At 40.9% G+C, this 27988-nt stretch overlaps 1 protein-coding gene across 3 annotated transcripts in view; it reads right to left on the reverse strand.

The window, feature by feature from the left end:
* Positions 1–11182, reverse strand: part of Wat (worker-enriched antennal transcript) — a 28043-nt gene extending 16861 nt beyond the window's left edge. Inside the window, exon 1 of one of the 3 annotated variants that reach the window (XM_076309864.1) lies at positions 10892–11182. In XM_076309864.1, the coding sequence (XP_076165979.1) occupies positions 10892–10900 (9 nt within the window). In that variant the 5' untranslated portion in view covers positions 10901–11182. Of the gene's footprint in view, positions 1–2168; positions 2556–10504; positions 10705–10891 lie in introns of those variants that run through there. The other 2 variants (XM_076309863.1, XM_076309865.1) reach the window with 2 other exon arrangements.
* Between the last annotated feature and the right edge of the window lie 16806 nt (positions 11183–27988).

Below are 27988 nucleotides of genomic sequence, written 5' to 3' on the forward strand. Positions count from 1 at the left end.
AAAAGTTTAAAAATACTCCGAGACACACTTAACGCCCACCCAAGGGAGATATTTCAGAATTTACAACCGTGCACCGAAATTGTTGCGTAATTTCGGAGGGAACGGGTCATTCGTTCGAGGATTATTAATTAGAGCTCTTTTACCAGATTGTAAATCGCTTCACTTCGAAGTACGAGGGGAATATGTATTCCCCGTAGGTTGGAACTATCGGAACAATCATTCTCTACCGTCCCAGTGTGTGTCTGTTTTTCTTTAATTTTCTTTTTCCTCCCATCGATTCCCTTTCTACGAAGCGATCGTTGTACACGCCTGCGTCGATCCACTGTATTATTTTCCTTTCGATGCATGCAAAACCACCAGAGGGGATTTCGCTCGTTTTCTGATACCTTTCGACATTCCGAGTTCGGTGGTGCGAGCCATCGAAAGTGCATCTGAAAGTGTGCAACGCGTTTTGTTCCTACATTGTCCGGCTCGTGATACTGAGCGGACCGTAAAGCTTGAATAATGATTACTTTCTCTGATAACGATCGCGATTATAAAGTATAGTGGTTAGTTAGGCGACTCGAGGCTGGTTCCACTCGAGTAGGAAAGTCACAGGAAACACGGATCCGTGTCTTTGTCATTCTTTCGGAGTACCCTTTGTATCTCTTCCAGAGGTCGAATGAACTTCAATTGAAAAATCATGGATACTTCTGTACTTTTGTTATTCAATTTAGTCCCTTTCTCGCTGATGATTCAAAGAATACTACGAAAGAGTATATTACGGAGCAGCTACTTAATTGACGGTACCAGATAACAACGATGTGTCCATGGATATGCTAAAAATGATAAAAGACCAATACAATGGGAAACAATTAGCCCCATGTAGTCGTCGTCGAGATCATCAACGTCACGAACGTCATAATCCTAAGTCACGAACCCTTCTCGAGAACACTATGGGTCAAAAAGGACCTATAAAGTTCCGTAGCAAAGTTCAGAACTTGAAAATTCTAGCGACATTGAAACTGTTGAAACGTAGTTCCAATCGAATGGAGAACATTGACGTGAACGACAGGAGAGAAAGGCTGTCTTTGCGTCAAAACAATGACCCCTCGATTGTTGCAAACGCAATGGGACCGCATCGAGTTTCGAGTTTCACCGTGATCGTGTGCAACACGCACCGCCATGCATCTCGAGCGCATAACGTCCCGATCCGTTAGATCGTTTAGCGAAATATACAAGCCTATGCACAACACACCGTGTAATCAAGTGCTTCCGCGTTTACATCCGAGAGAAACTGCCCCTACCCTCTCTTTCTCTCTCTCTCTCTCTCTCTCTTTCTCTCTCTTTCTCCCTCTTGCCTCCGGTCGTACGTGCATTCTGCAATATTAATATCAGCCGATGCAACGCACACGTGTTGTATCTGGTTTACCGGACACTGGTTGCGCAACACGAACGAAAGTTCTGGGCGATTTTCGAACAGGAAACACGACCCCATTTCCGGTTCGCCCGTCAATTCCGTGACGCCACGAATAAAGACGATCGCGTACGAATCATGGCGCTCGACTCGGGAAATTTTCGCGCGAAATCGGCTCATTAAATCCGTTGCTGAATTACTCTTATAGTTTCTCTTTTTTATGGCCACTTTATGCGGCCTCGAGATCCCGGGGATGATATGAAACGAAAAATTCTCTTCCTTGGTCTTAGAGGGCGCTGTTTTTTTCTTCGTTCAATCCTTCGGGGATTTACACGCGCAACGACCCGACACTTATCGTCCCTGGATTCTACGAATGTAAAAAAAATGCAACGGGGAAATGTATCGCGTGCATCGACACGAAAATTAAAAAAAAAAAAAATGTAAAGAACGTGGAATTATGTATTTTTCCTTGTTTTCGTATTTTTTCCAATGAATTTTTATTCTAATGTTATATAACGTGAATGAAAATAAAAAATCAATTAAACTTTTTAATTATGTAATTAAACTGGAACAAAATATATCAGGGATCAATTTGCGGGTTTTTTTCTTCTTTTTTTCATTTTTTTAACGAGAATAGAAAATTAATATATAAAGTCCTATTCGTTTGTCCGTCCCCGAAGGTTTGAGAAAGAGGTCGAGAAATTTGATAAAATGATAAATATTGCTCCAAATTTCCAGGAGGAAAAGATTTCGAAATTATTTACATTCTTACCGACTGTTAACCAGTTTGAAGAATTTACTAGACAACACAGGACCCGTTTGTCACTGATAACAATGGTGCACAGAAGTCAGTGTCTTTAATCGCGCAGCTCTGGAATGCGCATACGTTACACTTGCACCACCATTGTCACAACACGCCCACATCGTGTCGGTAAAAAATGTTATCTGTTTGCTTTTACTTCTGCCACACGCTGCTGGCTGTGCACGAGCCGCGGTCGCGAAACGACGACGATCATCTTGTCGCGAAGCCATTATTTTTTTAACGGGGAAACACGCGTTATTAATCTGTCGGTTTGATTACGAAATTGAAGCAGACGGCAATAGTAACGCGTTACCGCAACCTCTCTTTGTACAACCAATGAAAAGCAGACGTTCCACGAGCCGTGTTACCACACGAGTGTCTAATTTCAACACTAAGGACGATACGAGGCGCGTAGAGTGTTCGTTGCACTCTTGCACTCGGAGTTTGCGCAACACTGCGTCGAAATTCGTCATCCATCAACGTTGAAGCGTTGACGGACGATCATTCTTTTGCTCCGTGACTGAAATTTCATTTTACACGGATAATTAAACCAACGATCAAGAAACTCTTTTCCATTTCAAAATTTATTAGATTGCTAATCGTAGAATTTCAAGAACATTGACACAAGTTACTACTGCACAGGTCAATGTAACGAATACTCGACGAGAACAAGCTATGCGATGTGGTAAACATGTTGACGTTGAAAGAATTTAAAAAAATGAGAACAAAGATGTTGGAAAAAAGTTTTCTTTCATGGAGTTCCTCTTCCAAGATTATTTACATCGTTCTGTAAACATTTTTCGTTACGTCATTGAAAACAAAGGAGTTACGATGACCTTCTTCGACCGAGATGCTCTGTATAACAATTTAGTTAAATTTCTACACGAATACTAACGTAATGTTAATAATTTTCAAACGGGGGACCTGAAACTTGTTACTTTGACGATCTTGATAGTTAACTTGCTAACGTGTTGTTAAAGCGGAGAAAAATTACATCGACCAATTCCTCGCAGGAGGCGAACAAAGTTCTTACACAGTGTCTCGCGGTGCAATTGTGCAAGGTAGGTGATAATCGAGGTCAGCCGTTCAGAAAATTCGACGGAATGCGCTCTGAGAACGAAACGACGCCACCGGAACGAGGAGAAACGACTATGGTTGTCGAGGAATTCGTTGTTCTAGCCAAATACACGAGTTTGCGTAGATTCGTCGATAGGGTGTACCGAAAATCGATCCAATTTTGATATAATAAAATTTCAAACTAATCACGCGGCATTTACCATCACTCTTCAATAATATATACAAATTAAGAGCCTTTCGTTTCTCTTAGAAGCTATTTAAAAAGTACAGTACCAATTTTCGAGACACCCTGTGTAACAGCCACGTAACAATTTGCGAGAATATTAAGAGAATACACAGAAACAAAGGTCCATTGTGACGTCGACGTTTAAACGGGCTATTGTTCGACACGATGAACCTTAAAAGAAGTCTGCAGACGTTTGTTCACTCGGAGAAGCTATTTTCTTCGTCTCTAAGGGGTTCGAATTTGTAATATCGAGAAAAGTAATACTCTTCAAAGGGGGGTGATTGTCAAAATATCCAAGAAACGGAAGTATTTTTTTTTTTTTTTTATTCAAGAACTCAAAGCTGACTCGAAATAAGAGCAAAACGTACTCGCAAAAGGTTAGTTCCCTCGATTCTTGCTAAATCTAACGCTTCATTACAGTCACAAAGGCGGATCGTTCTCATTCGGAGGTTTCCATAGCAAAACTGTACCACACTAGTGAAAGCGCATCCCCGATTGCGATTTCATCCTACGCGTGTGTCGCGGTTCTGTGCAATCTTCGGCCATTGCACGGCGGATATCGTCCTTGGCGATAGGCCAGTTATTGCGAGATAAAGAGAGGGCCAAAGGTGTTAGAAAACGAACGTCTTCGTAATTAGAAAGTGGAACGACCGGCCACTGCACGTGACCATTGAATACGCTGTTATATCGGCCTCAGGCGTGCCACGATTGGACAATTTTCGGTCATTGATGCATCTGCAGTATGGATCTTGCAGATCGTGCAACGATAGGAGACTTGAAGACTTGTATGATAATTCCAACACGCGGATTGCAAACAGCAGTGACTCGTGGATATGCGACTGGCGTCAATAATTATGTAACGTGGTTACACAGTTCATTGGGAGGTCTACGAATTGTTCACTTTATTTATTCTACGGTTGAGACTATACGTTGAGTCTAAGGTCGAGTGAAAGAACATTTTTACATAATTTGGCTGGTGAAAGGAGAAAACGTAGAACTCGTGTAATCGCATAGGAATGATACATTTTTATCGGTTAATTAATGTAGATAAAAATTCCTGTACTCGGTTCTTGATAAGATTTGCAAGAACCAAAATCAAACAAGGAAAACTAGAAACGGATCGATCACACCGGAACCTCCCATACTTCTGAACAGTAGTTTCGGTTTATCAGGAAATGATACAAGTTTGCATAAAAATTCTTATCTTTGAAACACTGCCACCGATTACACTCCGACTCGAATAATATAATATAATAATAATAAAACTCCAACTTCGAATCCACGAATTCTTCTTGTCTTTTTTTTCTTTAATTTTATTACCAATTTGGATGCAACGAACCCGGAGGTGTGCGTTTTGAAAGTATTCCGGTAATCGACTAATGTTTTAACGCAAGCGTGTCGATTGGTTAACTACGGCCACAGGCAATTAAACCTAACCCGGTCGTTACACTAAATTCATTGAAAACCAGATTGCAATATAATCGAATCGGACGCGCGAAAGGGGTAAAACTCGTTCTCGATGATCGAGAAAAGGAACGACACTTCCGATCCGCACGTGTCGTTACGGATCGACGAACACCAGGAAAAGCACCACATGGCATTTCTCCAACGGCTCGGAACCGAGAAAGGAGTCGAAAATTGTCAACAGGTTCACCGGGAATTTTTGATCGACAAACTGTTTTACAAAATTGCGTCACGTTTGTAATAAACAAAAACGCGAACCAGTTCTTTCGGTTCAAATCCATTCGCCTAGCCAAGTTTGCCCGCCAGGGCAGAAATTCCAAACGATATCGATCCACGAACTGACCACGAAGCGTTCCAACGAAATATGGGTCAGATTCTAAACTGTCGCGCCAAGTTTAATTGGGCGTTGTCGGTGCAGCGAAATTATCGACCGACCGCCCACGATTTGAATTTTTTTCTGGGGAGAGACGCTGAAAACAAAATCTTTCGCAATGGTTCGTAGAATCGACTATTCTGTGTGTAAGTACTCCCGAGAATATTGGAGAGAGCGAGGCAATTTTTCTTGAAAAAATAAATACAGAAGTAAAATGGAATTTTTTTCCACGAGATTTCCTTCTCGAGAATATTTTCACGATCGTTCGTGAACTCGACAATTCTGTACACAGGTGGTGCAAAAAACGATTCTATAAGGAGATAATTTTTCTTGAAGAATTAAAAAATAGAATAAACTTTGTTTGGTCACGTTCTTGAAAATATCGATTCGGTGAATTAATCGAGTACGCGTGCGATCGAGTTGGCGACCGCGTCCGTCCATTACTCGTTATTTCTACTTGTATCGGTGGTCGGGAACACTCACGATAATATGATCTGCAGTAATTGGTTCCAACTGGTCACAAGATAGCAAGGTAGATGAAAAACAGTCAATATCAAGCGTCAATACTCACTGACACCGACACAAGTAGAAATAACGAGTAATGGACAGACGCGTACCATGTATCGTTGGCAAAGCGGATCAATTTTCGAAATTAATTCTCTCGAAAACAAAGCCCCGTATGGGGAAAATTGTACCAGTCGTTTTTCGTTCGTGTTTTCACGAGGAATGTACCAGTGCTCGTTCATCCTACCTGATCCTTGTTACTCTGCGCAAACGTTCTCGAAAACAACCGAACCGTTTCTTAAATATTTCAACAGCCGTGCATACTCGCTGAATTTACATTAAAAAATCGTTAAAATAAAGCTCACCTCGCCCCTTGTGTATCGCCTGCATCGAGAATCGCATAAAACGGAGCACATCCCCTCCATCGCGTGATTTACAGCCAGGAAGGAACGCAGTTACCGTTTGTCGATGAGGAAAAACAAACGAATGGTAAAACGGCGATGAAATCGGCCTTTCAACCGTATGACTAATCGGACCTGGCACGCGGCACTAAGCACGATTTATGTAGACCGATGAATCGTTCATGCACAACAAGGGGATTTCGTTAGCTCGAAACACGCCCGAACCGCGTCGATTTATTCGCAATCCGAACAGAGACGAAACGGAAACATCGAAGCGAGATCGAAGCATCGTGTTTCTGAACAAGTTACATCTATTTTCTCCTTGATCTCGATCGCTCTTTTTTTACCAACACCAGCGTGCATGTTTTTCCTTCCTTTTTTACTAAATGGATATTATTATTAGTTGTTATCTCTCGACGTAGAAAAACGATTAAAGTAACGGAGCACGGTGTAGCGCGTTCACGAAAACCACGGAATTCGCGAGCAAAAAATCTGAAAATCGCGAGAACGCAGGGACACGACCGCAGGACTCGCGTGTCGTTCACGCACCAGATACCTCGAAATCGCGCGGAAATAATCGAGGATTTTACCGACTGCACGTAACACCTATGCAATCTCGACCGTCTCTCTAATCACGTTCTGTTCTCGAAAATTGTTCCCACTGGTTTCTAATAAAAGTACGATAACGTCGCGGTGCTGTTCTTCGAAGGAAATCTGTAAAAAACGAACGATCGGAACGACTTACTTCGAATACTTTAATTTGTCCACACTTTCTTCTTCTCTCGTGTTGCGTTGTTATTTATTTTTCATTCTGGAAATATCGAACGAAGAGTCAATAACCTCGTATCGACGTTCAAGGGATAATATCGTGATACTGGTTTTTTTAAACGAAGGCTAATCGCTTTCGTTTACGAATCGTACAGTATCATATCGTGGAATAAAATAAGAGAAATGATCTGGTTCGTGTAAATAACCAAATTTGATTCAAAACACAATATCGAAATGTTTTTCTCCATCTGGTATTATTTTTCTACCTCGATAAATGCATCGAAGAGAAAACCAAGACAAGGAGAGTAATTCAGACACGTTTCTCTACTTACCTTACATACGTAAGGTAAATAATTACCCTCGGGCCCCGATAAGTCTCGATGAAAGATCGTTCGGTCGACCTAGGTCCTTCGAACATTTTTTATCCGACTTAGGCGAGTAGTATCAGTCAACAAGGCTTCGGCCTATTTACCACGAACACCCTGTATCGTTTCCCCGTCGTCACGCGAAGGAAACAACCGTAATAATTAAAATCGAGACAACTGTGCAACGAGACTGCACGACTTCGATTTCTTTCCGCTCATTTTCTTTTTTTTTTTGTCACAAAATAAAAAAAAAAAAACTCGCCATCAATCGCCGTCTAAACTGAAAAGCTGGCCTCCGGTTCTGGTCACGCGATCAGGGATTCGATAGCCTATTACGAAATAATTCACGGGTGCAATAATCCCGCGAGCTGGTCGACCAGGTGAGAAAACACGAACGTCAGTAATGATCGAGCGAAACAGTCGCGTCGCGATATTTTCCACGGGATCCGTCCTGTTCTGATCGACGCAGAACAACGAGGACCGGTTATGCAAAACGTATTAGCGGCTCTTTCGTAACCGGTGTAATTTTGTGAGAATAAATTGAATTTATTAGAGAGTCGTGTACGGGTATTAACAAATATTTCCCCCGTCGGCGATGAGTGTCCTTTGTACGTCGTGTAGAAAAGATTTTGATATTTACTTCTGAGTGAACTTTTCCTAAATATTTTTGAATTTATTTCGATTCAAAGAGATTCAAATTATTCATTTCTATCAACTTTTTCTCTAATTATAAATTTCATCTCCTTAAACAAAATATTTGAAAATTTATTTCGACTTGAAGATATTCAAATTATTCATTTCCATCAACTTTTTCTCTATTCGTAAATTTTACCTCCTTAAACTAAATATTTCAAAATTTATTTCGACTTAACGATTACCCATTCTAATTTTTTCTATAATTACAAATTTCTCTTCCAAGCTTCTGGGATAGTAATTAAACGAAAAGATTCAGGAATTCCTGGGGTTATTGCACGGGGGGCCACGTTTATCAAGAATCGATACGAGTCACGTAACACAATTCTCCACAAAAATTTGCTGGTTTTCGAGCGCTCCGCTACTCGTCGTAAAAATTTTAATCCGACGAGGTGGAGAGAGAAAACTCACCGGACTCGAAATATCGACGAATCGAGTGGAAGCTCGTTCGATACGAAGAGAAGTGAATCACGCGAAGAATTTTCTTCTATCGAGCACGCCATCAGCTGGGAATCGTCTTCCTGACAGACGCGGTGCCAGTTGCTCGTTGCGTAATGCTCGAGCAATCCGGTATCAGACGAACGCGTTAGTTCAACGGCGAACATTACGACAGCCCGGGGCAAGGACGTGGACCTGTCTCGCCGACGGCTACAAACCCGTGAATGAACCCGACGTCCGTTCAACTTCTTCCTATTATTCTTTACCCTGTCCCCGTGCTGTCGAAATTTTTTTGTTCCGGTCGATGCAAACGCAAACTCTTGATCAGCTACCGAAGTTGATTACGTTTCCGCTACGATTATCCGAGTCGAAACTAATCAATTATCGAAAAAGAAATGGTATCTTTTAGAGCTTAAGTAAGTAAGAATTTTTTATCTTCTTCGAGTTAGGAGAACTGTATGTTTAGAGGAAACATGCCCTATTGTAAAATAATTACTTTATTAAGGAGGGTTTTCTCGACTAGAGAAAGGAACTATTTCGTGGTCTTTTGAAGTTCATTGATACTTCTGATGCGTGTATATATTTGAAAGGCGGGTCTACTAGATTTCCCATTCTTTGATTTTTTATCCAAGAATCGAGCAACTATACCCTAGTTTCGTTTGTTACTATTGTTTTAGTTACCTTACCGATAAGAGTCGAACGAATATTTTTTACACCCAGCTCTCTTTAACCCAATTTCGACGATACACGTGAATTTAAAAATAAAGTAAACTTTTACTTTTGAAGGATACTTGGGCTCTATCCATTAGAAATCATCGGCTCCTGCCACGCGTCGTTAACGTACGAAAAGCAGTAACAATCGCAGAAGGGAAGAACCGTGTTTACACCGACGGTGTACTATTAACGAAGATTGTTGCAATTTCTTTCGCGGTACTAATTACCGCGATGAATACAGATAAACCAGAATTCGCAGCAAGATGCTGACGACCGTGTGTGCCGTGTTCCGTGATCCGAGGCGAGGCTCCAGAAACGAGAATGTAGAAAGTTGTGGCAAAATGCATGAATCCTGCGTTTTGCCCGCTTTTACGTGGCCACGAAGAAGACCAGGCGAGTAGTCACTTCGCTCTCCCTTTTCTAACGACCGATGTTATCGCAGCTGACTTACTCCCGGAGGAGAAGGAGGTGGCGTACTCGCGTCGAGTTAAGATTGATGCCTCGAAACGCGGGAGGGTAATTACTCGCGTCGATAATTCCCGATTAACCGACAATCGTAGAAAGTTTTGCGCTCCGTGAAAGGTTTCACGTCGAGACGCTTCTGACCGACTAATTTTAACTATCTCTAGGTCAACACCTCGTTTATCAACACGATAGATCTCGAAGCTTTTCATTTGTGTTGAGAAATTTTTCAAATGCTCTAGGTCAACACCTCGTTTACCAACACGATAGATCTCAAAGCTTTTAATTTGTGTTGAGAAATTGTTCATATCCTGGTTTTCTAAAATCACTAGATCACGTGTACGTTTCACGGGATGATGATTCAGGGTCACTGTTCCGATAAAGTAATTCTAGCGTAAATAGATTGTTGCACGAACAAATTCTGACGGAGAAAGACAGACTCTAAACAAATTCTGGCATGCAAAAATTCTAACGTGCAATTTCTCGTTAAAATGTCTCTATGAAAGAACAATCCTAGCGGAAACATTTCTATGGAAAAAATTCTACCAGAAAAAAAATTCTATCGTGAATCAATTCCACCGCAATAATTTAAAAAAGAAATGATACAACAATCCTAAACAAACATTGCGAACTCATCGAGAAAATTTCTCACTGTGAAAATCTTCGTCTATCGTAGAACTGAACCGTCCCGAAGCAAATGCAACCAGTTTCCACTGGTCTCTACAAACTGGACCTTCGAACTCGCGAACACATGGATCAAAGGCTCGTAAAAGTAACTCGTAGAATAATTGTACGTATTCAGAACAGAACCGTGTCCTCACTTGCAACAGCGACATCCCTCTCGCGTCGATCTTCCGTGCTTCCGACAACCGTCTCCGATGATTTCAATCGGGCCACATTTCCCGCTCGCACGGGGCCCTAGGATCCAGTCGTACGTCCCACCGATCGATCGAACGAATCTCGCGCGCGTTTCTCGTAACACAAGCGTTGTTGAAGTCTCGACGTAGCGATCGAACGTTGCAGCGAGTAGTTCGCTGCAAACCCGCGCTATCTGTTCTCGCGAAAGTCTCCCCCCACCGATTTCACCGCCCCCTCCAATTAATCTCGGCTCGAAACAGACGGAGAAAAACTTCCCTTTCCCATCGCGGGTCTCTTCCGTGCCACTCGCTCCACCGTCGTGTACTTTGCGCGGGAATTGTATTACTTACGATCCTCATGGTCCTCCCGGATCGTTGAATTTCGTCGCGATTAGTCCCCGATTTGTCTCGAGCTGGACCACGAATCCACAGTGAGTCCCAATGATACGATGCACGACTCTTTGCTCTCTCTCACCGAAGACACGATATCTCTGGAAGGGAGTAACCTGGGCCTTTTCTCTTAACGGTGTTAAGTCGGTTCGTAGACTCGGCTGGACCCGTGACACGGACCAAATGGTGGCGATAAAGATGGATCGTAGGTGTATGAGCTACGCTTGCCGTACCGGGACCGTTTGACGCGAAGTGGGGGCTGTTCCTGGGACTTATATGTCGCCGCTGGAGGCCACTGTGACTCTTTTTCCCCTGCCCCCTCTTGGTCCCTCCCCCCGTGTACACGAGCCCCTCTAACCGCGGCCCTTGACGATGGTCAAGGTAACCCCTGCCACACGGAGACACCGAATGACGATCGATCGCTTCGGGGAAATCGTGACGATGACTCCAGCGATCACCGCCTAAGCGCAAGGACTGCTTCGCGTACGTTTTCGAACTGTTTCGCGCGTACGTGCGATTTCGACGCCGGAAATAACCAACGATGGTCGAATCTACGACAAATGTGCACCAACCTTCCGCGTACGAGTCCTTCTGGGACCTGGTTTGCAGTGTTTGTTGGCGTTACGGATACGTCACGGGGGGTCTGACGTAGATACCTTCAATTATTTGGATTCCGCTTGGAGGCTCGAAATTCTGGAAATTGTGAGCTAGAAGTCTCTTTACCTTTGCTCGAGACGTGTACTCGTGGTTCACTAATTGCTTTCGAAGAATTTCTTCGTCGATACTCGAAACCATTGGGTTTCCAAAATGGAGAATATATAATTTAATAAAATGCTTATACACTCTAAAACAAATCGTGTTTCATTTTCACCAAAAAAAAATGAAATTACTTTCCGAACAACCCAATGTTTGAATTCCACTTCCGGGTTTGAAATTCGGGGGATTGCACTTGTGCAATAAGCATTCCTGTACAATTCTTGATTTGCATTCAGGGTCACTGTCCTGATAAAATTTCAATTTTATATCACGCGTGCCCGTATTACTGGCACTTTTACTTCCATTTGTTTTTCAAATGTCCAAATACTTATTTTTCTCCATAATACCGTTAATAGATGATACAATTCCATATAATTACATTTCCACTTCCATGTTCCACCGTCGGTTCGAATTTTGAATTTTCACTTCTTCGTTTGGGGTAACAGGATGCTGTTCCTCGGAAGACAATGTTTCGCGAAGGCCTTGAGACACTTGGTTCGCTTGTCGATGTTATTTTCCTTCCTCGATTTACTTATCTAATGAAATCCACGTGTCGCGGGTGAATTCTTGAGTAATGAACGTATAAAGTATCGACCGTCATCGAGGAACGCGAAATCCCGGACAATTGTTCTTGCAAAATCAAATTATCGCCGATTACCTGCGCGATTTCTATTCAGATGATCGTTCACGATATCCCCGGTGACGTTTCTGCGCGATTATAGCATCGTGCTCTCGATCGGAATCCGGATCCGTAACCGCAATTAATGACGTCATGCGCGGTCGGAAGAACAGCTGTCTGGTCAGCGAGAAATTTACAAGCACGAGCATCGTTCTCAGCGAGAACTCGAACGAATCGTGTACTTCCGTTTTCGATAAACGGATCGTTCATCGTCTCGTCCTTTTCCAATTTTTTAAAATTATCGCGCCAATATTCCAAAAACAAATTTTTTATTTCTAAATCGTAGCATCCAGGTTCGATTCCTTCTTGCAACTTTACAAAGCTACTTTCGTCTACAAATTGTACACTGTCCTATTTTGTTTTTTATTGTTTAAATATTGTATACTATACTACAAATTGTACCCCGCTCTATTTTGTTTTTTATCACTTAAATATTGTACACCGTAATAAGTGGAGCAACGCAAGAAACGGGTCGTTGATAAAGTAAATTAAATTGAGATCGAAATTCCTGATCGTTCGTGTAATATTTGACAAATTTAACGACAGTTGGAATTAATTTTAGCGAGGAGCCATAGAACCGTGTTCTAACAAATAATTGTTCGCACCCTCCCGAAGATATATATCCGTACCTCGTTACCTTCAAAACTCCATCGACCTACAATTACTCATTACTCAACGTCTCCTTGCACACTTTTGATTTTCACTGCAGAAAAGACTACGTTTCCCCCAATCGCGAGCAGTTTCACTAACTGCTGAAAGTGACTTGAGCAATCCGATTGCAATCGTGTGCACTTCGGGCCGGTTTTTATTGAACAGTTTTGGACTTGCAAAATTTACCCAAGATGTTCAATTAATCGATTGCACAATACACCGGGGATTAGTAAAATATTGTCATTTTTTTCCGGCTCTGGTAATTCGTTTAAAGTATCTTATTAACGATCGGAATATATTACCATGAGTATCATTCGATTTAGAACTACTATTACCGAGAGTATTATTTCATTCAGTTTATTCCCCTTTCCGTAATAAGAGAGCTGCACACCTGCTCGAATAAAATAAATAAATAGTATACGAGAGAGGTTGTTACAGAATCGAGGGGAACAAATCTTATCGACGTCGATTACACTTAACGAAGTAATTAATCAAACGAGCGGCGAGCCAGCGGTACGGTCTCGGGAGTCTGCATAATTTCCGGCGAAGGATCGCGCGTGAGAGGAATAAATCGGTGTCATCTGCCGACGATTATCGCTCGACTCGCGTTGTTGTTAGACGGAAATTACCCGTGACAAAAACTGATCGCGCCGCGAAACCCGCTGTCGCTCTTTTTTTCTTTCTCGCGTAATGTCGCGCGTAATGTCGACGTTGGACGCGAGGTCACCGCGATATCTGCATGCGCAATTCGTTATTGAGATTGGAAATTCCAGTGGCCGTCAATTCGAGCGAAAACTCGTCGATCACGTTTTTGGAACGACGATAATTACAGCAATGAGACCACTAGCGTGATAAACATATTGCGAAACCAATCCCGGAATAATTACGTCGGGGTTGGATTGCTCTATAAAATAAAATTCCATGCCTTGAAAATTAAAATTGTGTTGCACAACTGTACTAAGGACCTTGTCGAGTAATTTATCATCTCAGAAAATTCTCACTCTTCGACTTTCATTTTCCTACATCACGATTTTCATTTTCCTACATTTCTTGTGTAGTTTATTTTACGTAGAAATAATTTTTTATTTTTATATTACGTCGACATTGATTATTTTATTGCACATTAAAATTCTTTGGCAAAACATCTCGACGCCATATTTTCAATATTTTTAACTCGTTCACCATAAAAAGAGCAAACTTCCTAACCGACATTTGAATCCCAGAACATCTTGAAGATTCCATCTCGGTCTGAATCGACAACTTAATTACTATTCCTAAGAAGTACGCTTCCAACGGATCGAGACTTCAAAGCCTCGAGTATTCCTCGAACCAAGTACCTGACTTAATAATTTCTTTTTTTTTTTTAATTATTAAATCTCCTTCGTGGCGCTCTTGACCTTTACACGGTGGAAAGAATCCTCCGACCATCGAGAATCGTTTCGATTTTCACTCGAGGTCGTTCCTCGTGAGAAAGGGCTCGATAATGGCGGACGTGTCGGTTTCTTGACCTTCGTTAAAAATGGAATCGTCGACCTTCACCCGATAATTAGCGTGCTTTCAGCCACGACACGGTGCAAGGTGACTGCCGATGCTTTCCAATACCACGAGCAACACGAGAAACCTCGATCCTTGAACGATCGAGCAACCTGGATTCTCCTAAATTCGATTCGTTCGACCCTCCAGAAGAAAAAAAAGTAAAAAAAAAAAACCGAACAAACATCGCCCATGAAAGTGTCGCCATGTTTTCTTTTTACTCATGGCGACCGTCGATCCTGTCGCCCGACTAAAAATCTCCCAAACCGAGAGAATTTCTTGTTTCCTTATGGACGTTGTGCAAACGTTGTATTTTAGCAAGAGTGTGAGATACGAGGCGAACAATCTCCCAGGAATTCGTAAAAAGGACAATGTTCCGTCCGTCCTTGGTGTCTCTGCGAAAAACCAGAGACAGGACAAAGAAATTGGGAAAGAGAATTCTCGTGGCATTGGGACAAGTTTCTCTACCGATTCTTTTCGTCGTTGATTCGATACAACGTGCACGGAAATTGTTGTAGCGTGTGATTAATTGTCTCTCGTAATATTTAGGCGTGGGAGAGACCACGTCCGGGTCAAAAGGGACCCGTAATATGCTTGCACAAATATTTCGAGCGAAGATCCTATTACTTTGTCGAACCATTTTTAATTTCCAAAGAAATGAATACGCACTGAGTCGAGTGAAAAATGTCCTGTGAATTATACAATTTTATTTTTCCTTTGCGTAATATATTTGTCAATTAAGTATTGTAATTCTATCGATCCACTCACACGAAAGTTGTCAGTTTCTCTGGACCCGGAAAATACATATGAATTCATCTACAAGGCTTAATCGATTGTTTCAATCTATCTTTATCAATTTCTAAGAAAAGTTGTACCAACGCTCTGATTGGGCAATATGAAAGTCTCTCAGGGCCCTAGGGGGCCCGATACGCGATACGGGAAGAGTTAATGGAATAATTAAGCATTAATTTCCGAAACCAGTTCCATTTGCACGGTCGTTTCCTATTCGTTGTTGCGTACCTCTCGGTGTACGATCATCGTAACCGAATCGGACACCGCTGTTCCTAGAGTTGTCTCTAATTAGTGCAATTCGATATCCCAACTTTGATCTCGGTATCGGGGCTGATTTATAAACCGATTGCCCAACGAACTGGGCGCCTGGAACGTAAAGAGCGCGGTTTACGAGCGTCCGGTAATTATTGTGCCCCGATGCAATAAAGAACGTGGCGGGGTTTACGGGTCCAAACAGCGGTCAGAAAGTTTTCATTACGTTCAATCTCTGTTACACGTACACACCTAGTTGCTAGCCAATTGTTACGCGAAGAAATGCTATCGCAACGCGCGTGCAATCGCGAATTACACGGCCCCGATCGACCGAGTTATTTCGATTACGCTTTATTGTGGGTAATAAGGGGCTAAATTGATACCCGAACGTACGGGAAATTACATCGTGAGATACGAATCCACGATCCGTGATCTTGAACCGTCGTGCAGGGCGTGCGATTTAAATCGACGTGACGATACACCTCATGGATGACTAATTTCAAGAAAAAGAAGCTGAAACGCGTTCTTTATGATTTTGAGAGCTGGTTCGAACCGGTATCGGTATGGTTTTTAATGCGTGGGGGTTTTCAAGGTCGTATCGAGGTAAACTTGTCTTTTTCTTTACGTACTATAAATTTATATTCGTTCCGAAATCCGATTGTATGTGAAAAATTATTTGAAAAGCCTTCGAAATTATATCACCTATAATCGAACAAGAATTGCGATACATTTGTTAGACAAAAAGAGTCAATTTGATGTACGTACGATATTCCAGAAATTTGTGGTCAAACTTCAGGAATACGAAGTACTCGTCTAAGTGAAGGAAAATAAGATTTTTTTCTTCACGAGATACGAATTGTTATTTAGAAAATTTAAACACAAATTCTACGCACAAACTAACAGAGTTCTTCTGTGACTATTGCTGAATGACATCGGTTATCCACAACTACGTAACACCAGTATTTACTGTGTTCACTTTACTCAACCCAGACCTAACAAGCTGCACGTAGGCATGCAGTAAAGTCCTCCACGCAGTTACAGACACACGGTTGGAAACTTCTCGTAACTGAAAAACCAATAATATTCAAACTCGCGCATTCGTCTGTACGTTTCACTCGTCTCGACGAGTACCACATCCCCCTGAAATTTGACCTCAAGTTTCTAACACACCCAGTGCATCCATACGACAAGAAACATCGATGCAATCCTATTCCTATCTCTCCTTGAAGTCCGGATTCTTTGTGGGGGTTACGGAGAACTCTTGGAAACGATTATCCTTTTTCGAGAAGTCAATTTCGTGCACGAGATATCGACCGTGGCCGACGAGACACGTACGATAGGCCTTGATCGATCGTGCTTGCCCTAAAGAGACACCCGTCCTTCGTTGCATTTTTCGATCGTCGATCTCCGGCTCGCGTTTCTCGATTATTAAATTGGCGCGTTCGATCGAACGTACGTCGAAGCGAGTGAGAGACAGAGAGAGAAAGAGAGAGAGAGAGAGAGAGAGAAAAAAAAGACGAAGGTCGACAGTGGACTGTGCAATTACCGTGGGACGTGTCGTCGTAAAATTGGAAAATTAATTGTACGGATGGTCGCTAAGGATCCTTATGAAAGTCTAACGAAGGTTTAGTCATTCCACGAGCGTGGTCGGGAAAAATGGAACCCACGGAGGGACGTTCCGACGACGACAGAGTTCCGTGGTCTTAATTAACGTCCCGTCAGGACAATTTGTTTGACTTACGAGCCACGACGATTAAATGTAACTCGACTTATCCGTGGTTAATTACGGGCGGCGGGTTTGCCGAAACTTTTGAAAATCGTTCGTATCTTTATCGTGCATTGTCGACTCGACCCACTCCATCATTAATTCAACCAATTCATCAAATTTCACTTAGTTGTAAATTGAAGCTACGAAGATATTTTCGTAATTACTCGTACGTTCGAAGGAGTACAATGTTTGTAAATGTCTTGCGAGGTTCAAGATCAATGTAACCGTAACCACGAGCGATTAACATCACTTCGCCGAGCCTCGAGTCTCCCGAATTACAAATCAAGGCGTATACGTTTACGAAATTTCTTACACGTTTAAAAAAATAAGTAAGTACCTTGCAAAGTTCAATACAGAGTACTTGGAATCGTTGAAATCAATTTATCGAACCATCGTGGCAATATTACGAACGAAATTGTCGTCGAATAATTACACTCGGCTTTATTCACGATTCACGCTAATTAATGTCACGGTGTTCGGTTTAGTCAATGAAAATTATTTTCATACACGGAGTTTTTAATAGCATAAACGTCCTCGTGGCGACGTAAGTCGCCCCTGAACTGATCCATTTAAAACACGCTATCATTGACCGAAAATTTTTTCATCGAACGATTAAATCATCATCAATCGATCGCGCGTAAATGGTTATCGGTTATCGAGCGGCCGCGAGACCTCCGCCAAGTAGAAATCATTTGCGTTCCAGCCGGAAGAATATTGCTCGAGATTTCCAGGTCGCTCAGAAGGTGACCAGGAACACCTTGTACTCTGATTTTGTATGTACGGACTCGCGTTCCACTTGCCGCGACTTTAATTGCATCTTCGGACTTCAAACGATCTAATTATCCGCGAATTGGAAATCTGTACGACAACGTCGCGCTCTATTAACCACTTGGAACAATGTCCACGGGAATATCATTGAATCGTCGTGACGTTTCCGATCGTCGTCGTATCGTCCCATCGAAACTTCCGAGAATTCCCTCGAGCTGTCGAAAGTGCATGGAATGCAATTGCACTTGGAATGCAAACAACAATCGTGGAACCTCGAATACGATCTAAAATCGACATTAAAATCGCGAGGAATTTAACGAAGAAATGAAAGAGATAACTACAAAAAATTGAGTTGGTCAAGCTGAGCGATCGAAATATTTTGAGTACACGTACTCGTTTCGTAGAACATTTTATGTATTTATTTATTTATTTATTTATTTATTTATTTATTTAGTTTTCGTTCTTATTACTCGTAACTGTAATAACACACAACAGGGAATCAAGATACGATTTAAAAAAGAACAAATTGCCCCAGAAGCACAGCAAAATACAGTTATAAAACCTGAGCTCGTATTTTATACTTTCACATTAAAAGGAAATTGCTCGGGTACGGTACGAGATAACAATCGCAGATCGTAAATATCCTCTAGGAAACCATACGAAGATTACAAACTTATCTATTTCCTTCGGGGAAACCCGAAGTATTGAGTTTGGTCATTGCCCTGAATACACCTCTGGCGATCGATTATTTAACTTTCTTTGCTCGTATCCTGTTCGGTAAATAATTTACCAAATTCTGCGTCACAAATAACAAATTTTCACTTCTTCGAACACATTCACGACTAAAATTCGTTGCTAATTCACGAGCAATAATTACAATTACTATCTCGAAATACACTTACATAAATTTCAATCGAGATGTAACGAATTAGCGTAGATAATTTAGAAATCGAAAGGATCGTTTTTCACACGAATCGAGGCCACCTTCGCGAATGTCAGCCAACGAAAAAAAAAAGACAATTGAAGCGTGACCGACCTTGAACCACACGTGCGTTCCCGTAATCCTTGATACGCCGGTATAGGCTGGGTGTAATTGACATAAACGTTCACCCGGTTCACGTTCAGGAACTATAACGCGTCACGTTCGGTACTCGTAACCGAAATGACCCGAATACTACTACCTTTCCGGTTACAAATCGTAGTGAGTCAGAACACTCGGACAACTTTCTATCTTCAACGCGTAATTTCGATCGAGGCGGAACATAACGCATCCTGGAGACGCCTACAGTTTGTACTTTTACCAGAACCGCGACCTACGTGATAAAAACTCGTTTCAAGATCTTCAATGGAGACCGAGCAAGGACTCACAACAAGTACTATGAGAAGCTAGGAATTTGAAGAACTGAACAATCATTGCACGATACTATCCACATTTTTCTTACACATAGTACAAAAACTTTCATCACAACTAAAAAAAAAAGAATTTTCTTCATCGGAAAAATCTTGTTAATGCGTTACATTAACAAATAAAGATACAAAACGAAATATATCCAATAAAAAATATTCTCACGAGTATAGAAGCATAAATTGTTTAAATTTCATTTTTCTTCGAGTCTTTGAATGCTTCTCGCGAACACAGTGGTTATCCTGTTTCACGCTTCATGGATTCCGATAGTGATCCTTCCACGCGGTAGAGACACGACGAATCGAATTCGACGATCGTACCACTATACGCGAATTTGCGGTATTCAAATTTCCCCAGCGAAACGTTAAATGCAAAACGGTTGAAGGAGTTTTCCGGGAAATCGGTCTGGGCGATTCCGTTAATTTCCACGCGAAATTCGCGAACTTCTCGCATTACCACCGGAAGTGGACGTCGGTGTACTTCCGTTGCAGACGAATCCAGCTCATGGACACCCGATGCGCGTGACGCAGCGAGTAAATTGCAGGTCTGTTACTCGGAAGGCGGTGCAACCCACCGAAGACGCAATTAGCAATACGAATGCACCTTTTATGAGGTCACGACGTTACCTTCGTGCAACGGGCTCGTTAGGCGATTTTTCTTCACCTTCGTGCGCCTCGTTTTTCCAGGAAAGCTTTCGATCCGTTCAACCTTGAAAAAGAGTTCTTTTTTTTTTCTTCTTCTTCTCTCGTTCCGTATGGTAATATTATTTAAACGACCGGTAATCCGATAAATCGTCATCGAGGAAATTGTACAAATTTACACGTTTGTCGTTTCCTGACGTTGAAACGATTTTCGCGAAAGATGCGCGAGAAATTCAAACGTTCGACGATGTATTCGTTTCTTCGAGGTGGCAAGGAGCTGATGGGATTTGATATTAGATTTTCAAGCTATTTTTAGGTTATCCTCGAGGGTCCAACGTTACACCTGATGGGATTTTATTACGCGTAGGCGAGTACTTTTATACGCGAGGGACACGATCCAGGCACAAGGACGTCGTTCCAGTGTAACAACCTAATTTCCTATTCGTTAGCCGGACGGAACGACATCGAGGAAAAGGTATCTATATCTGGACGGAACGTATCCGATCGTGAAATTGAAATTTCGGCCGTTAGCGATGTTACTACAAACAGTATCTATTACACGAAATCAGCGAAACATGCCCAATTTTATTACGATTATATCTATCGATCTGGTCTTAATTAATGGAACATCCCCGATGTCGCGATAACGTATAATTCTTCTTTTTTTTCTTTTTTATCGACTTACACAATTGATTCACTACTTTTCATAACGGTAGACAACGGCGAGAGTAACGTTACGCTAATTGATATATCGTTAGAGTAGTGACGTAACGATTTACGCGGAATATAAAGGAATAGAATCGGAGTGTTACCCCATTCGCAACCAACGCTACCAAATAGGTACCCCATTGAAGCACCTTTCCAATTAATTTCACAGTCGACGCTAAACGGGACTCGACGCTATCATAGATCTGACGTAACGTGGTCTCAGGACCAAGCTGCGAGCGAATTAACCTGATTCCCGTGCGTGTTATGCGACCGTGTTTTCAGGCCGCGCAAACACCACGTGCCTACGTGGAAAACGGTGACTTTCGAGCCGACCAGATGGGACGAGAATTTTATTCGTCGTTTTCGCGGAGATAACGAAAACTGATCGTTTTTTTTTCTTTCTCTCTTTCCTTCATCGACGATATTACAATTCGCGTTGGCGCAGAAAGTCGAAACGGAGCTCGTGGAAAATTGTTTGGGATTTTTCGCCAGAGGCGGTCGTTTTACGACACGCAAATTGCGGGCCAAGTTATAAAGAGAAGCGAAAAATAGCCCCGGCCCATCTACAAGAAACGTTAAATCAAGACCTGTTTCGAAAAGGGAACCGCCACCTCGTTCAGCTCCTTTGATTACGATTTATCAAACTCGTTTCCAATCGGGAGTGATTTTCAAATTAGATGCACACCTGCTCAAAAGTGATGGGATATTTACTTATTTTAAACTAAGTTCGATCACGTAACGATAATTATTGAAATTATTTCGCGTTGCTATTATACGTTTGATAATAGCTGAGTGCGAAAAAAAATATTCGGTCGTTCGAATGTTTTAAATAATGAATAACTGTTGAAGAAATCTACGTTCGAATTCGAAAACGAAGCTGTGGAATATTCTACGAGATGAGCGAAACAGAAGTTGTAAAAAACTAATTGTCAGAATACCAAAATTGGTCAAAATGGTAGTATATATACTTTTGAATGAGTATGTGCATCGAGCTTGAAAGTTTTACAAACGAAATTGAAAAGAATCAAGCGAACGAGGAAATCGTGAAACAATGAAACGACGATTGAAAATGTAAAAATTATTGCAGCAACGCGCTGACACTTCACGCTACAAAAACATTCATCGATCGTTCCAGTCGGTGAAATAATTTGCTCGAGAAAATCGAGAGGCCGATCTGAACTGTCTAAATTTGCGTAACTACAAATTCCATTAGTTGTGCGTTCCACCTTTAACCGAACGATTGCGACAGTTTCGCGGTTGTGTATTCAGATCGCTGCACTCGACGAATCAGGGTTGTGGCTGCAATTCCACTTAATGAGTATCCTATCGAGAAGTGACAGCTTTATCATTTTGTAAAGCGTCGTTAACAAGCAAAGAAATTCCTACGGAGAATGTTAGAAGTGTATTCGAACTTAGCGCTTCGATTCGAGAATTCAGTATTACCGACTGCAGACAAAAAGAACTTTGCTAATTTTGAAAATAAAAAAATACAATGATGAGATAGGTGAAATAGAAGATTTGCAATTGAATAATGTGTACATACAAGATGTAAGAGAAGAAATTTTAGAAACGTGGAAGTCGCACAAACTGAAATACCGATCATAGAAAATAAGTCGATAAAGGAGTTACACGTGGAAGTTCTTACACACTTGGCGTGGTGTAATGAAACCTATTACACTTTGAAAATATAGCAACAAGTTCCAACGAAAAACTATAATAAATAGCAACGTGAAACTAAGAATATTTTACAAAATTACAGCTTCCCTAACAACTCGATAAAATTGACCAAGCCCACTGTTGTAAAGGGAGATGTCATCAACACCAATTGCCATAAGATGAAACTATTTTATGTCTTGTACGTGACCATATTACAATGAAATCACTACGATGTTACCGACAGTCGATAGACAATGGAAGTTTTTATGATACTTCATAGGAACTTAAATAGATGGTCTCTGCTTGCGATTCTGATCTCGAATTTCGTCGGTCTATTTAAAATTTTAAACTTTAATTTTAATAATGACGAATTACTCGAGAATTCTACATTAATTACGTGAAAAGTAAAGTGCAAAATAAATAAAAATTTCTCACACTAGCTATCGAGTTATGGTCTTCTAACCGTACCTGTTAGAAAAATTTCTGCAATTATTCTGTCGCGAATTTTTTTGACAAAAATTGAAATTCAAATGAAAGTGTATCGGTGCACCTGTGTTCCTGTTAGTAATGTATTTCTAGAGGCGTGAGACGTCTATGCACCCGAACAACAGGGATATACCTATACATTTACTAATAGCGTAATTGCATATCTGTCAGATTACTCAGAAAACTTAATTTTACGTCTCGGGTACAGGAGAGTTTCTGATTATACATATGCCTAGGTGGATAATCGAGTGTCAGGGTAACATCCTCATAATTGTTAGCCTAGATAATTGGGGTTCGGGGAACTGGTGTTCCATTATAATTTTCGCGTCACGAGTGAAACCACTTATCTCGGAAACGATCTCGAATCCGGAAAGGAGCGCTCGAGATAAATGAATCGTGGAATTGAAAACGAATTCCTCGTCACAGCGACTTGCATACCGATCGAAAGAAAAGCAATCGATTCGAGAACGTTGAATGAAACCTCTCCGTTTATCTGTGTCCTTGGTTATTTTATCAGACGCATCCCGTGGTTCAGTTTGTTACGCAACATCGCAGGATACGCACAACTGTGACTTCATTGTACGTAACGCTCCTTCCTCTTTCGCTGATCGTATCGGCAATTAATTATTATTCTAATTACGTTAACCGACTCCTAGATCGACGATAAGATTGATTCCGGAGGCTATCTCACGCATTCGGCGCTATTTCGAATGTAAACAATTGGTGACGCGTCAACGATTAACATTCCAACTTTGATCAAAATCGACAATGTATATGTACATAGAGTGAACCAACATGAATGACTCGATTTGTTTTCGTAAATATTGGACGAGTGAAAATTTTATCATGGAAAATATACGACCTCGAAGGACCTTCAAAATGATGGTCTTTGAAAAACAATTTTATTCCATCAATAGATATAGGGAAAAAATTGAGAATTGGTTAGAGTTGCTAGAATTAGGTAGTCCACCTTGTATGATAATAGAGTGCGATATATCTCGATTAATAAATACAACTGGGACTAAGAATAAATAAATCCATCTTAGGATATATTCAATTCAAAGTACAACTTCGATTTTATCAAGATAATTGGTTAATAAAAATTTTTCGACATTTCGACAGAAATCTTTCATTTGATCCAAGTTTCGACACAGTTTCGACCCGTATCGCGCTACAGTGTTAGAACCCGTTGTTCCTTGTAAACTACTTTGTAATTGTAATGGCGGCAAACTTCGAATTTCAAATATTGCGCAAACTATGATAAATGGAATGCAACATGCACGATCTAAAAATGGTTCTGTCGACACTGTTTCCACTACCATCGCGCGCAAACACGTCACAATTTTTAACGTTCGATTCTGTAATTTAACCAGACATTTTCTTTTTCTCGATTACGTGGGAACCTTTGCGTTTCGTAATTTTTCGTCGACCTCGAGTCCGATCTCGAAGGTCTGGACACAATCGGAGGAAGAATCGATTCGTGTTAACATAAACCCCGATTTTGCTCTCAGTCGGGGAAAAGATGTCGTGGAAGTAGAAAAAAGAAGGTTGAAACGTTACTCAATCGACGCGGTTCAGGTGGATCGCATGTACGCACGAGCGACAATGCGCAATCTTGTTAATGACTGCGTAATACGGAGAAAACCGCTTTAAGTACAGAGCCGAAAAGTCGTGTTCACCGTACCGTTACGCGATACACAGAATTGGAAAGATATGTCGCACGTTCCCCGTGTCTTCTGTTGAACACTGTACTTAGAATTAATATCCATCGCCACTTAAAGTCGCGTCGCCTTGCACCAATGCAAATCGCTACACTTAAGCTCCTGCGCTGCATAATTGCACCGCGTGCATGCTCGTCTCCAATTAAATTTACTTGTACCACCAGGGCCGCGGTTGCTGCGTTCATGCATCACGGTAAAAACAATTATTACGTACCTCAAAAAAAAAAAAAAAGGAATCTTAAAATTATATAATTTTTCTAATTTATAGAATTTTAAGCATCCCTAGCGAAATACCAACAAGTAGGTTCGTCGAGGTAGAAAATATTTTCTCCCTCTGGAAAAAAATAAAATTTCAAAAATAATATTTACGATTCTTGAATCTTCAAGAAATCCTAGGCAACTGTTTAAATTTTCCAAAACAAAATATATTATTACGTTCCCCTTCTCGTTGGAAAAAATATCTTAAAATTATTATTAAAACTTTGAGTGTCCCATTTTGATCGAAGCCCCAAAAAGCTACTGTTTAAAAGTTTGCCTGTGGATAGATCCAGCAATGTCATTGGTAAATAATAGCATGGATAAAAATTTGACTCTCCACGAACTTGGAGCTCTTCAAGTTGGAAAAAGGATTCGAGGAGACAAAGATATCGGGAGACCATGGTACCAGTGTCTCCTTCAAACGTCAACGAAGATCAAGTCGTTAAATTGTCTCTGTCTCGTGTTACAGTTCAACCATGACTCTCGTTCTCCAGGAACAATGAAATGTCCAGAGTTTCGATCTATCTTGTTGAGGCATGCGTCCAAAAGCCTTACTTCCTTATTCAAATTTCAAACAATGACAAAGACGAGAAAATTTCCTTGACGATAGAAATGTTTCTACGATTCGTAAATCTTCCCAATTCTCGCGTTTTCTTCCACTTCTTTTAATACTTTCTTTCATAAACAACAACTCTAAATATATACCCAGTTAATAAAGAAATATAATAATACATATAATTTTGGCGGACAAATGTCATTTCTTCGTTTAGCAAGATTTGTCTTGTTTTCCACCTACTCGATCATTCATAATTTCAATCAGGTATCCCGTGTCAATGGATCAATTAACGTAACAGATTTCGATCGTTTATCTCGATCGACCTTGCCATAATCGTTGCACGTCATTGAGCATAATTCTTGAGCTGGATCGCGTAATACCGGTAACATGTATCACCGCTTTCCCACGTTTCATCGGCCGGTTTATAATAAGAACGACGATTGCCGGTTTCTGGCGTGCAATTACGATTGCATCGCGATTGTCTTACGATGCTACGTGCGGATTTGCAAAGCGACGTGCGTGCACGAAACAAGTTCGTCGCTAGGAAGTATTTTTGCATGCGATGCGCGGACTTCGGGGAGCCTTTTGAACACCATCGACGTTCATTTGCTTAAACCGGAAACCATTTTTCCTCGAGTGCATTCGATCGCTTGATTTTGGATCGGACGATTAATGCGTGCTTGACAACGACTGTTGCGACGATAATTTCTATTCGATCAATAGTCACGTACGCGGAATATTTATCTGCGTGTACAGGGTATCTCGTATCACATGGGGACCGGCTTCAGGGATAGATTCTGCACGTGAAAACAATAGAAAAAATTCAAATAAAAAAAAAACATACGTCGCGTTCAACCTTCGTTTCACTAGGAAATATTTTTGCATTTTTGCATGCGTCACGCGGACGACAAGTAGCTTTTAAATACCTTCAACATTCATTTCCTTGTATCGATAGCCATTTTTCTTGGAACATATTGGAACATATTCGACATCCACATCAAACGACGAATTCAATTCATACCATTGTTCTAGTGGAAAAACATTTAAGCAGACTTCCTCGTTAATTTCTGTTGAGATCATGGATTGATAGTCGCGTTGGTAGAATATTTATAATTGCACAGGGTATTCTATAGAACGTAAGAATTGTTTCGGAGATAAATATTTACAATAGATGACTTTCTTTAAGTAATACGGAGTACTTTTGTTACAATTATAGATATCTTAGCAGAGCTTTCAACGAAAGTATTCAATTTTAGTCCAGATAACGAAAGATACTATTCGAAGCAATTTATCGAATGTTTTATTTAATCCAGAACTATTTTTCAAAGTTACAAAGGCGTTCGAATACTTATGAACGGTAATGTACGTATATATAACGAGAATGTCTCCTAATTCGTCCAATTAACTGCCTCAGTTTTTTCCTCCGCGTCGAAACGCTCCTACTTTATTATTTCTCCAACACACGCGTGCACACGCACGTACACACGCGCGTATACGAAACATTGTATTTAAAACAGAAGCTTGGCGCTCTCTCAATTAGTCCTTGCGACTCTTTCTCGCCGTATTAAATCATAATTGCTAAATTGCGACGCAAACAGAGACGTTTTTACAATCCGACTACAATCCCGATAGTGAGACGACGCGATGAAAGCCAAAAAAAAGTGAAGGTGTTCGACCGAAAAGAAGTAGGTCGATGTTTGTTGTAGAAACGGTGTATGACGTTTTACGTCATAAAACATAACGGTTTCGATTGTCCGTAAGAAACAAAAGAAAATATTTTCTTTATACATTGGTACAGTGAAAGAACAAAATATGGGTCAGAAATTTTAAGAAGGTTAAATGTGTTTTGTTCTTTTGCATTCAAAGATTTTTCTGTGACGAAGAACCAGTCGACACGAAATTTCTTGGAGCGAAAATTATATAACTTTTTCACTACAATATTTCATATATTTTTGCATAAGATTTGAAAGCGAAATGAATCCGGAATTAAAGGGTTAAAGATCTCTGTCGAAAAAATTAGACAAAGAAATTTTTTAAAGCAAGAATTAGGTGTAATTTCGAACAGAACTATTTACAGGAAGACCGATGTAACTAATTTTACAAGACATAACGCTTGCCAGCGAAGACCAGCAATTTTCCACAATTCCTATACTAACTTCAATCATAACTCAGAGTTTAGCCTAATAACTGAGTCCAGCACCTGAAACTAAGTTACACGTAATCTTGAACAATACTTTTCTACTCTAATATTTCCCATACTTTTACAATTTTATAAGACACTCGAATACGAGATCTTGCAATACACTTTTACACAACGTTTGATTATAAAGCCTTGGAATTTTCCATAGTTACTGAACTAAATTCTACAGTAACCCAGAATGTAAAGGATTAATTAAATGGTAAAATTAACACGATTCGGTTCCAGTGA

This window comes from Ptiloglossa arizonensis, chromosome 4, assembly GCF_051014685.1.
Source record: "Ptiloglossa arizonensis isolate GNS036 chromosome 4, iyPtiAriz1_principal, whole genome shotgun sequence".
NCBI classification, from domain to species: Eukaryota; Metazoa; Arthropoda; class Insecta; order Hymenoptera; family Colletidae; genus Ptiloglossa; species Ptiloglossa arizonensis.